General features: G+C 54.5%; 2 protein-coding genes across 2 annotated transcripts in view; both read right to left on the bottom strand.

Annotated features, from left to right (window-relative positions):
* Positions 1–1,419, bottom strand: part of LOC102039403 (PHD finger protein 13-like) — a 5,738-nt gene extending 4,319 nt beyond the window's left edge. The window contains exon 1 of the mRNA XM_031055430.1: positions 1,245–1,419. Coding sequence (XP_030911290.1) covers positions 1,245–1,419 — 175 coding nt within the window. The remainder of the gene's footprint in view (positions 1–1,244) is intronic.
* Positions 1,420–1,938: 519 nt separating this feature from the next.
* ABCF3 (ATP binding cassette subfamily F member 3) lies at positions 1,939–12,077 on the bottom strand. The gene is made up of 20 exons (XM_031055507.1): positions 12,008–12,077; positions 11,632–11,687; positions 9,839–9,936; positions 9,601–9,723; positions 9,064–9,330; positions 8,782–8,862; positions 8,173–8,232; positions 7,786–7,842; positions 7,564–7,586; positions 6,941–6,996; positions 6,606–6,806; positions 6,384–6,460; positions 6,097–6,141; positions 5,657–5,789; positions 4,983–5,071; positions 4,750–4,841; positions 4,095–4,227; positions 3,652–3,739; positions 2,693–2,856; positions 1,939–2,616 (listed from the first exon to the last, which is right to left on the bottom strand). The coding sequence occupies exons 3-19, from the start codon at positions 9,934–9,936 to the stop codon at positions 2,698–2,700; spliced, it is 1,782 nt and encodes a 593-aa protein (XP_030911367.1). The 5' UTR covers positions 11,632–11,687; positions 12,008–12,077; the 3' UTR covers positions 1,939–2,616; positions 2,693–2,697.
* Positions 12,078–12,244: the final 167 nt, after the last annotated feature.

Genomic DNA, 12,244 nt, shown 5'->3' with positions numbered 1-12,244 from the left:
GGGCCGGCACCCACCCCACCCCACCGGGGTGCTCCGTCCGACACGGCCTGGGACAGCTCCAGGGCTGGGGCAGCCACTGCTGCTCCGGCCAACCTGTGCCACTGCCTCCACACGCTCCCAGAGGAATTTCATCCTAATATCCAAAGTAAGTGTCCCCTCTTTCACTTTGAAGCTATCCCTCGTCCTCTCATCCCTATCCGCCTGTGTAAAAAAGTCACTCCCTCTTTTTAAAATATGTCAACAGCAAAAGCCACCCCAGAATTCATATCTTCTCGTTACTAGATGAGGATGGGCACCCCACAAGTAGGGACATAGACAAGGCAAAGATGTTTAATGCCTTCTTCACTTCAACTTTCAACACCAGTGATGGGCTCTAGGAGTCCCTGAGCTGGAGGACCATGGCTGTGAGAATGATAAACTCCCAGTCGATTCCAAACTCGTGCAGGATCTGCTGTTCCAGCTGAAGCCCTTTACAGAATTCATCCAAGAGTACTCAAAAGAGCTGGTGGATGTCATCATGAGACCTCTCTCAATGATTTTTGAACGGCCATGGGAATCTGAGAGATCCCACTTGACTGGAAACTGGCAAACATTTTCCCTGAAAGGGCTAGAGGGATGATCCTGGGCACTATAGGCCTGTCAGTCACATTTCAGTGCCTAGTAAAATGATGGAGATTATTCTGAGAGTTATGGAAAAATACCCGAAGGACAATGCAGGCATCAGTCACAGCCAGCACAAGTTCACGAGGGGAAAGTTCTGCTTGAGAAATTTAACTTCCTTTAAGGACAAGGTGACTCAAGTAATTGATCTAGGGAGGCCTTGATATAAAATGTGGAGTTCAGTAAAGCTTTCAATACGGTGTCTCTCCCAGGATTCTTCTGGACAGAATGTCCAGCACACAGCGGGATAAATGTCATGGGATGGGTGAGCAATAGGCTCATGGGTCAGGTTATAGTGAATGGGATGGCATCAGACTGGTGACCAGTGACTAGTGGGGTTCTGCAGAGCTCAATTTTAAGGCCAATGCTCTTCAAATCTTCATCAACAACTTGGATGCCGGACTTGAAGATACACGGAGTTTGCCAACACATCTGAAGCAAGGCAGCTGTATCAGCAGCCCCCCCTGACACGGCAGCCTGTAGTAAATGCCAAACACAGGATGTCTTTTGCTGGTCCTGTTCTTGACTTTGACCCACAGGCTCTCAGCCTGTTCATGGCTGTTACTGAGGCAGCTCTTCACTACCTGTCCCTTCCTTAGGAGAGTCCAACACCCCTGCCCCTCCTTCCCATCCTCTCTTCCGAAACCTTGTAGCCCCCCCATTGCAGTATTCCAGTTGTATGTCTGTTTCTTTGATTGCAATTATGTCATAGATTTTTAATAGCACCATGGTTTCCAACTCCTCTTGCTTGTTACCCATGCTGCATGCTTTGGTGTGGAGACACTTCAGCTGGGGGCCTTTTTGCCATTTGGGAGAAGCCCTGCCTGACAATTCCTTTGAGACAATTTATGGGTATTACCCCATTGCTTCCTAAGGTGTTGATGTTTCCTGGTTCCTCTCTGACGCCCAGAAACACATCTCCATTCCCTCCTCAATGTAATTTAAAGCTCTGCCCCCTTCCTCCTGCCCACCCTGGCCCCATTTCCCCCTCAAACCACAACTGGATCCAGTACTCTCCAGAGCTGACATCCATCCCAGCCTCACACCAGCTCCATGCCCTGAAAGGTGGTCAGTGGCCTCTCACTGTCCAGTGGGACACTGGCACACTCCATCCAGGAGGTCACAGCCTCACCTGCACCACAGAGCTGCCATTTAACTCAGAGAGAATAATCTAGAAAGCATCTCCCCCTCCCAACCCTTGTGCTTGAGGCAACAGCAGGACAATCCCACCCTCCCCTCCAAAATCAAGCCCCAGAGCCCCCCAAGGAAAGGAGAGCATTGCACCCACTGCGTCCTGGGTTTATTTACACCACAACCTCTGTGTGGGTGGGCAGGAAGGGATGCTGGGCAGCCCACCCCAGGGCAGTCCACCCCCGAGCCGGCTCAAAGGCAAGGCAGGCAGCGAGGCGGTACCGGCAGCAGCACAGGGAAAGGAGCAGGGAGCACGCCCGGCAGAACCGGGCTCTGGCTCCCTTGGCACTACAGACGTAAGCAAGCCCCAGCATCGGGGGGCTGGGGAAGAGGCAGGGGTCACTTTTAGCAGCAAATGCCTCGTTTCCCTCCAAGGCAGCAGGGAGGACAGTGGCATGTGATGGAGCCGGACTAATGCTCAGGCAGTTAAACAAAAAAACAAAGAAAGAAAAAGGCAGAGGGTGAAGCGAAGAAACACGGAGAACAGCTCTTCTGCCCTGCAGAGCACAGAGTTAAACCGAGGGTCAGGATGCTCTGCCTTCCCTCCTCTCGGCACAGCAGCAGCTCTGGGCACAGCCTTCCCAGTGTGCCCAGGGCCAGGCACAGCCCTGGCCAGTGCCAGAGCCCTGGCGTGCCCCTGGCCACGCACACCAGGCTCCTGCTCCCGCGCTGTCCTTCCAGCCGGCCCCGGGAGGGGAGAGCAGGTCAGGTGGCAGTTTGATGGCATGGCTGACGGTCCATGTGGGCAGCAGCGTCCTCGGCGCTCTGCCAGGCACAGTTGGGATGGAAGCCGAGGTGGCTGAGCTTTGCTCTCCAGCCCCTGGCACAGTCCGGCTCCCACCTGCCTTATAGGAAACCCTCCTTGCGGAACTGCTCCTTCAGGATGTCTCTGTACTGGTCAAAGCCACCCTCGATGCGGGTGACGGTGCCGTTCTCACACACCCACAGCTCCTGGCACACCAGGCGGATGAAGCGTTCGTCATGGGACACCAGGATTATGCCACCCTGTCAATACACAATTGGGAAAATGGGGAACTCAGTGGAGCATAACCCAGGGCCCAGGACTGCTGGCATGGAGATCTTGTGCCTCTGTCTAGCCTCTGCCCAGCACTTCAGGTTTCCATCAGATCCCAGGAAAACTTAACAGTATTTTACTGGCAGGGAGCTCATCCCAGCTTTTCCTCTCTTCAGGGGGACACACAGATCACCTATGGAGGAGCCATGTGCAGTAGTAACATATTTAACCTCCTCTCTCACAAGGCGAGTGCAAGGTTTGTTACTGGCTCTCCAACAACTTCAAGGAGAATCCACATAAAGTCAGTAACAGTGAAAAGGTGTCTGGGCAGGGCCCTGAGCAGCCTCAGCTAAGCTTTTCTGTCATAGGAAAACTGCCCCAACCTGAGCAGCAACCAGTGAGATCCAGGTTGATCACAGTGGTATCTGGAGGCTGTCTTCGGAGATCAGGCATAAAATGTGCCTAAGGAAGATCTGAGCAGCCCCAAGGCAAGGCTGGGAGCTGCACACAGCATGTGAGAAGCCAGAGTGTAGGTGAGGATGGGACAAGGTGCTCTCTGGGCTGCTACTGCTCCTCTCAGTCACTCCTAGCCAAAGCCATCATGAAAACAAGCCACCAGGATGGATGGCTAAGGCAGAAATGTAACTAATTTCCCAAATTCTGTCCTAGACTTGAAGTCACTGCTGGTATTTCACCATCCACCTCTGGCTGAGATACCAAGTAACTTGAGCTGGAGGCTGCAGGAGGTGTCAGAAAAACAAGGGATGTTGCTGGGAGAACCTTACCCGGAACTTATTCAGTGCCTTTGCCAGCGCCTCAATGGTCTCCATGTCCAGGTGATTTGTTGGCTCATCCAGGATGTAGAAGTTCGGACTGGAAGAGAAGACAGCTCTGAGGACGCAGTGAAACGGGCTCAGGCTGGGTCTGCACCCTGACTGCTGCTTTAGCTGCTTAGAGCCACAGCCATGGGCATGTGCCTGGCCCCAGGATTGGCACTGCCCAGCCCCAGGGACACCTCTTATCCCTATGAGCCCAAAGCAGTGGGAGAAAACCACCTGCCTCCTTCCACACAGCCTCCCCAGGGTGACACCTCCCTCTCCATAAAAACCCCCAAGGACAAGGCTTCTGTGCGGTAGCAGAAAGTCCCTGGGTGCCCGCTTTCCTCCTGGTGAAGCAAGCTGCAGGGATGAAGCCATGCAAAAATGAACAGCACTTGGGAGAACATTACCAGGGCATAGTCATCTGGGCAAAGGCCACCCGACTCTTCTGGCCCCCGGACAGGCTGGCCACGGGACGCACGGCCAGCTCCCCGGAGATGCCGTAGCTCCCCAGCTGATGCCGGTACTCCTCCTCCGTCTTCCCTGCAGGATCAGGTCACAACACAGCTATGGCACACCTGGTGTGACACAGGGCCACAGCTGGACAGCCTCTGCCAGGCCAGCAAATGGGAGATCAGCAGCACTTCCAGGCAATTCCCTCCCATGCAGGGGGTTTGCAGGGAGATCCTGACTGACACAATCAGGACAGGGGCTGCAGGGCTGGTGACTGACACCGAGTGATGCTACTCCCAAGTCCCTGTCACTGGGTCAAGTAATGGAGAAAGGAACCAGAAGTTTTGCCAACTGAGAAAGGGGTATCCAGTGCTCATCCTATGAGCAGGAAAGCAGCTCATCTGCCCCCAGAACTTGGCACCAGCCTGAGATCTGCAGGCTATCTGCTTCTCATGACCAATGACCTGAACTTGGCGGGATGAAGGGAGTTATCCCAGTATTGGCAGGGACCCTTAAGCACTGATAGCACAGAGCCTTCTGCCCAGGAGCATGGACAAATGAATGCTCCTCCATGCACAGCACAGGAGACCTCTGGGATCAACAAAAACTCACCTGGGAACTTTCTTGCCAGTAACTCTACAGCACTGATATTCAAGTCTAGTTGATCCACATGGTGCTGGCTGAAATAACCAATCTTTAGGTTTCTGCAGAATGAGAAGAGTGATTGGGAGCTGGTACCAGACCCTACAACCACAGCATTCATAGCTGCAGTGCCATAAGGTGGCACATGTGTGGCCCCCAGCTACACCATTCCTCCCAGTCCTCCAGCCCTTCCAACCAGGTACCTGTGAGCATGTCTGATCCCTCTGACTGGTGCCAGCTCCCCCATTAAGATCTTTAGCATGGTTGACTTGCCAGCTCCGTTTTCCCCAACCTAGAGAAGCAGCAGCAGCATTGGAGAATGTGAAATCCATGAAGGCAGTTTGGAGCAGGGGGCAGTGATCAGGGAATTTCAGTTCTGGCAGATGATGAGGGGGAGCAGGACAGAGCACAAATGGTGTACCATGAAGCTGCATTTCTATCACTGACAAGCAGCACTGGCAGCAGTGCCAGATGTTCCCTCCCCAGCTCTCAAGCCTAAGGATTACCCAGTCCCAGCCTCATCTGCAAGCAGTGTCTGCTACCCCATCCAGTGTAGCAGGGCCCCCACTACATGCTGCTGTCATCTGACAGGAGTTGTATATGGATCCAGTCTCTTCCCAGAGGTATCCAGTGAAAGGATAAAGTCACAAGTTCTAAACAGTACTAGGAAAAATGTCCCAGTGTTCCTCAAAATGAGGATGATCAAATGCTCTGATGGGACCCAGTGGAATAGAAGAAATAGCTCTCCCTGGAAACACCCAAAATTCAACTGGACAAGGACCTGAGCAAGCCAACCTATAATCAAAGCTATCCCTGCTTTGAGCAGGGTCCTCCCAAAGGTCCCTCACAGCCTCCATTATTCTGCAATCCCACATACCACACAGATGCGGGACTCCAGGTCAGCAGAGACAGAGAGGGAATGAAAGATGTAGTGACTTGGCTCATAATAAAAGTCTACTTCATCCAGCTGCAGGATTGGGGGGGAGAACTTCTCAAAGCCATCGGGGAACCTGAGGAGGCAGGAAGAGGAGAGAGATGGCCAGGAACTTCAGAGACTCTCAACCACCCAGAACAACCTCCCAGGTGACAAGGAGGGCTCCCCTACCATGCAGGGCCTCAGGGAAGAATGGTCAGGAGAAAGCAACAAAGACCTACAGCCCTGGCCCCAAGAGGGAATCCAGCCTGAATGAGGAGACCTGTCTGGTCTCCCTGTCAGAGTAAAAGGGGTGGTTGTCCCAGCTGGGACAGCACCCTGGAGAAGTTCATGTCAGAAATGGAGCCAGGTGCCCTCCAAAGAATGGCTCAGGGGACACTTACCTGATGATCACCTCAGATTCCTTGTCCACAGGTTTCAGTGCTGGCCTGAAAGAAGAGGAAACATATAACCAAGGTGCTCTGCACTCTGGGTTTGCTCCCACACAAGAAGCCCAGGTAGAGCCTTTAGCTCTGTGACACCTCATCCTAACCAAAGCCTCTGGACCACAGACAGGCACCCAAAAAGCCCAAACCACAACTGTATCAGCCAGGTGCCCTGGGAACCTCCATTTCTTCCCATGAGCAGTGCCCCTTTCCCACCTCCAGAGAGGAGCAGGACAGGCACTCACAGCTTCTCCAACAGCTTGAGCTTGCTCTGGACCTGGGACGCCCGGTTGGCGTTGTAGCGAAAGCGGTCAATGAAAACCTGGGAGAGAGAAAAGCATCAGAGAGCCCCAAGTCCCCTTCAGCACCAGCCACCCTGCTCACTGCCAAACCTACAGCAGAAAGGCGGAGAGAAAGGGACAAGGCTGGGAGAAGAATGCCCCACCTCCACTGGCTCCTCCCAGTACCTGGATGTGCTCACGGTACTGCTGCTGGGCCTCGTACTCTCGCTGCTGGTTCTTGAGCCTCTCCTCCTTGATCTTGATGAAGTTCTCAAAGTCCCCCCGGTACATGTCCAGCCGCTGCGAGTGCAGGTGGATGATGTCCGTGGCCACCGCGTTCAGGAAGTTCCTGTCGTGGGACACCACGAGGATGGTCGACTGCCAGGTCTGGAGGAGACAGCACGAGGGAGGCCTGAGCACCATCAAACCAGAGCATGGGGGTTGGTGCCACCACCCAGGGAGGTGAGGACATGTCCCTCCCTCACCCTTTCTTTGTATCAAGGTCTTCTTTCCCCCCATACCTGCAGATAGCTCTCCAGCCACAGAATTGCCCTCACATCCAGCATGTTCGTTGGCTCTGAGGGAGGGGGAAAAGGCATTGAGGTCAGGAGGGATGGGGATGGGCATGGCTGGATTATATTTTTTTCCCCACAGTAAAGGCTAGTGATCTGCATCGGGGAGCAAAGAGCCTGCTGGGAGAAATTCCCTGCCCAGCTCTGGGGACGTGTGTAGGGTGTAATGCTGTGTGTGCACGGGGGCTGAGGCTCAGGCAGGGATGCTCTCCACAGCAGCACCTCACCCAGACTCCCTACCCAACCTGGGCATGCTCTGAAGTGATTTCCCCCAGCACAGACTGGCAGCCAGGGTGCATTCCAGGGACTAGCAAGGGAAAGGGAACAAAACTTGGGGCAGGATGACATGCAGACCACCTGGCTGGAGCACAGGGCAAGGCTCTGCTGAGCACAGTGAGAGCTGCTGCCCAGGCAGAATTCCCCATGCCACTGCTGCCAACCGTGCTGCCAGGCCAGCCCATCACACAGGGCTATTTTGAGCAGGCAGATAAAGGCCATGGCATGTTCTCAACCCCAGGAAGGGCACAGGCAGGCACAGCAGTGTCAGAGGGGGACTCGCAGTATCAACTTACCATCCAGCAGAAGGAGATCTGGCCTGGGGAAAACAAGACATGGGTATCAGAAGCAGAAGGGGCACAGGGTCAGTGCAGAGTGTCTCATCACACACACAGAGCTGCAGTGCCTCCAACACCCCCCACCTCAAGAGCCTCGGTTGACAGGGCCCCCAGGCAGCACCCCTGCAGCACGGACAACAAGGAGGCTTAACCCCAGAGCATGAAAGCCTGGACACCAACCTGGCAAACAGGGCTCTGGCTAAGGCCAGTCTCATTCTCCAGCCTCCAGAAAACTCTCTGAGGAGAGAAGATGCAGAGAGGGGTTACTGTTCAACACAGAACCACTGTGTTTGCCTGCCTGCAGGATCCCTGCTCCTCCAGGGCTCTTTTGGCTCTGCTGTCACCCAGAGGCAACTTGTCCCTGCAGAGATTTCAGGCACAGCACAAGATCTGAGGTCCAGCAGGAAGGTGGCAGGAGCCCACAGGCACCCCCAGGGCAGGAGACCACATTGGATGGGCAAGAATAAACCCCTGCTCTTCCTTACAGCCACAGCAGTGCCTGGGGGCTCAACTGGAACATTTCCCCAGCCTCATCACTGCCTCAGTGCCCAAAGTTTGGAAACTTACTTGGTTGTCTGTTGTTGCATCTTTGCATTAAAGCCCAGCCCAGCAAGAATGACGGACGCCCTGGGGAAAAGGGGAGAGAACTGGAATCCAGCTACAGCATCCAAAGGCAGGGCACAGCCCGAGGTCTCAGACCCACAACCACCAAGGGAACTCTGCTGCATTTTTTAAAGCCATTCTGGTGCAGGAAAACTTCCCTGCACACCCGAGAGAAGCACTTGGCTAGGAAATGCAGCCCAGCAGGGCACGGCATCCACATGAAGTCCCAGGAGATTTGCAAAGAGTTTTCCTCTCTTTGGCCAGGAAGAGAGTCACACCACCACTATCATCCCAAAAATGCTCCCCAGGCACCAAGAACCTAGGGAGGTCAGACAGCAGCAGCAGCAATAATACAAGCCATTTGGGGCAAAAAAAGTCCCTCCAACTTCAGCAGAAAGCTCAACTATCCCTAAACCAGCAGAGCTGTGACAGAGAAGAGACAAGAACAAAAGCAGGGAAAACCCCATTCCCACATGCTGGATCCCAAGGCCACAGCATGACCCTTCCATACCCCAAACAACTGCTCAGCCCTGGCCATGCCAACAAACAGTAGTGCTTACAGGGCTGTCTCACCTTGCTGGGGCCTTGTCTGCCTCAATCTCCTCCAGCTTAGCATAGATCTCTGACAGTCTGGCACCTTCTGTCCCTTCTCCCCTAGGGCAGAAGAAGGAGTGTGTGGGACTCACCAAGTCAGGGTTTGAGTGCTGGGGGAGGCTGATCTCCCCAGGCAGGACTAAAGTGGGCAAGATACAGCCCACGCCTGCCAGAGCCTGGCTTTGGAAGGGACAGACCTCAGAATGAGACCTTGTGGTGAAGAGGCCACAGAAGGGCTGGAAATCCAGGGGAAGACCTCACCTGCCAGAACTGATCTTGGCTGTCAGGTCCCTCTCCTCCCGCAGCAGGCTCTCACGAGTGGTGTCACACTCCAGCACACTCTGCAGCGCTGGTGTGTCATCCCCTGCCACCTCCTGCTCCACGTGCAGGATGCTGATGTGCGAGGGGATGCGCAGGCTCTGGCTGGCGATCATCTTCAGCAGCGTGGTCTTCCCCAGCCCGTTCCTGCCCACCAGCCCGTAGCGCCGCCCGAAGGCCAGGTTCAGGTCTGCTCCCGTCAGCAGGACACTGAAGCAAGGAACAGGCAGCTCCCTGCTCAGACTGTCCCATGAAGAGGGGATAACTGGCAGCCACCTGCCCCTGCTGTATTTCAGGCTGTGCTGTAGCCCAGCAAAAATCACAGGCTCCTCCTGCCCAAAGCCAGTAGGGTCAGTGCCCACCTTGCTTCCTGATCTTTGCCACACCCTCTGTAACTTCTCAACTGCTCTCCAATCCAGCCTCAATCCCCCATGGTCCAGAATCCCAGGCAGGCTCTGTCCCAGTCCCCAGTGCACTCACCGCTCCCCGAAGGACACGTCGAAGTTCTCGATGCGCACGTCGTACGACTTGTTCTTGCCTGACGACTCCATGCGAGTCTCCTTCTTGCTGGAAGCTTGGCTGGCAGATGCCTCCTCAAGGACTCTGAGGACAGGCAGAAGACAGAGAGGGGGCTCAACAGGAAAGCTCTGGTACAGCCAGATCCCAGCCATGCTCAGCAGAGCAGGATGGGGATGTTCAAAGTGCCCTGCACACTTACACAGGGCCCGATGACTTCAGGGAATCCCGCTCCAGCCTCTTGTCCTGCTTGGCTTTCAGCCTGGCCTCTGCCTTCTCCAGTTTCTTGGCATTCACCATCTGGGACACAGAACAGAGTTTGAAGAGAGAACATCTTCAGCAAAACCCCCAAAAGCCCAGCTCTGGGAGAAAAAAGATCAATCAACCTCTCAAGCCTGGAAGAAAGGGAGGGAGGAAGGACAGGAAAACTGGGACAGATTCAAGCATATTTTGAGGAGGCTAATCAGGCCAGGAAGCTACCTCAGGAATGAAGTCCTAAATCAACAGCTCATACTCAAGTTTTGCCTCAGCAAGGCAGAGGTTTTGGCTGACCCTCTCGTACAGTCAGTTTCTCTAGTTCCAGGGACCTGGATCAGCCAAGTCACTTCAACAGCAGCAACCTGCCATCCCAGTGCCTCTTCTGGCACACCCTGCACCCACCCTTGAAGTGCACCATGAGGTGTTTCCCTTCCCAACACATTAAATGTTAGCCAGTTTGGAACAAACTCTTCTTGAGCAGTGGATCAGAGACAAAAAGCATTTAATTAACCCTGAAGGCAAGAAGGCGCCAAGTGTTTAAACCTGGCTTCTGGTCTTGGCCAGGCTTTCAGCCCACTCCAGCTTATTCCTGCACAGAGTCAAATATTTGTGGCTGACCAAGAACACTCCTAGGTATTTCTAGGCAACTCTGCCGGCACCAGAGCACGTTAGAGACCTGCATGCCAGACTGAAGAGAGTCTTGTTACTAGAGCTGTGACTCCACACCTACAGAGTCACTCTGTAAACCATCCCCAGCTCTCTGAATCTCCTAGTAAGACATGTCCTCCAAAGCTTGACAGACCTCCCCAGGCCTGCCTGGAATCATCTCCAGTTTTTCTGAAGATCTTTTTTTGAATTGCAGACACAAGAGCTGGAACGTGAATCCAGCTGCAACAACTCTGGTGCCAAAATCAGCCAGAGCTGCCAGTTTTTGCTTAAGATTCCCGTTCAGACAGATGGGAATCATGTTAGGTCTCAGCCTCCAAGTGAAGGGTTCTCATCCTCAACACATTAACCCATGGAAAGGGAGCTCTGTGAGGGACCAGCCTGCAATGACACTGCCCACACTGTGCAGCTACTGCCATCCTTGCTTGGTGGATGTACACCTGCACCTCACCCATGCTCAGATTTTGGCACATCCAACACAGACAGCAAGCCAAGGCTGTTCCTGAGCAGCTACACATTCCATCAATACAGACATCCTGATTTCCTCAGGTCATGGAGTGGAACTACTTCCAAACTTCTCTGCTCTTGATCTTAATTCCCAAACCACAACAATCTACAGGTGGCTCTAGAGCTTAAAATGTCCCTGAAGCAGCTCTCTGCTAACTTCCCACCTGTAACACCCTCCTCTCCTGCCATTACCCAGGGCTTCACCCCTTGCTGAATATTCAAGATGTCATTCAGGGACATCCTATTTTCTCAATCAAATCCTTGCTGTAGGAGCCAAAGGTCCTCGCATAAGTCAGAGCTCACTAAGAAATTACAGCAAAACAGATCTCGTCAGATTAATAAGCTGCTAACTCATCTGGAGCCTCTTTACCAGACCAAGGTCAAGAGTTCCCCAAATTATAGAGAGCTTGACAAGGAGGAGCAGTTCCCCCTGCAGCTATACTCCCAGCCAGGCTGCTGCTGCCTTGGTTGCTCTCCAAGGGCAACCTGGACTGGAGCAGGGCAGGGCACCTGCAGCCCCACGTGCCAGCTATTCCCACATGGAAGGGCACAGCCCTCACTCACCGAGCCCTGGCCTCTCTTCAGCAGCAGCCCCGGCAGCAGATCCGCGCTGGCGTCACCTGCAAGGAGACCGTGGGGTTGGGCTTGGTGAGCACGTGTGCCAGGGAGGCTCTGCAAAGCCCTTAATGACCACCCATGCCCAGACACGACTGATCCCTCCCCCGACAGGATGAGGGGACCAAAGGGCATCTCTCCACCTCCACCTTCACCCCAGCTCACCCCTGGGCACTGCTGCCCGGAGCTCAGCAGCAGAACGAGAAACAGATGTGTGCCTCTGGGGGAGAGCCTGAGGCTCCCCTCCCAAGGTCAGGAGAGCGCCCCCAGCCCTGCCGAGCTCCGGCACCCCGGTGGCAGGACGTGAGCCCAGGGCATCACTCACCGTATCCATCAGTGATCTGGGAAAGCTGGATGGGGGCATCCAGCAACACCTGGCTGCAGCGCTGGGCTTGGCCCTCGTCCCTGCGGAGAGGAAGAGGAGGAGGGTGAGGTGCGTGAGTGGGTGAGGAGGTGCGAGGGGACGCGGGGTACCCTTACAGCTGCAGGGTGTTGAAGAGGCGCTGGCAGATCTCCCTGATGGCGCCGTCGTCCTTGGTGTCCTGCGACACCTCCCGCAACA

This window comes from Geospiza fortis, unplaced genomic scaffold (genome assembly GCF_000277835.1).
Source record: "Geospiza fortis unplaced genomic scaffold, GeoFor_1.0 scaffold172, whole genome shotgun sequence".
Taxonomy (NCBI): Eukaryota; Metazoa; Chordata; class Aves; order Passeriformes; family Thraupidae; genus Geospiza; species Geospiza fortis.
Note: the sequence above shows the minus strand (reverse complement) of the source record. Positions and strands in the feature narration are given on the sequence as shown.

Excerpts from the sequence above, each read along its gene's own strand:
- ABCF3 (XM_031055507.1), bottom strand. The coding sequence starts at position 9,936 with ATGGTGAATGCCAAGAAACTGGAGAAGGCAGAGGCCAGGCTGAAAGCC. Across the intron at positions 7,843-8,172 it reads ATGCAACAACAGACAACCAA|AGAGTTTTCTGGAGGCTGGA; the intron begins GTAAGTTTCCAA and ends TTCTCTCCTCAG. Across the intron at positions 7,587-7,785 it reads GCCAGAGCCCTGTTTGCCAG|GCCAGATCTCCTTCTGCTGG; the intron begins GTTGGTGTCCAG and ends TGTTTTCCCCAG.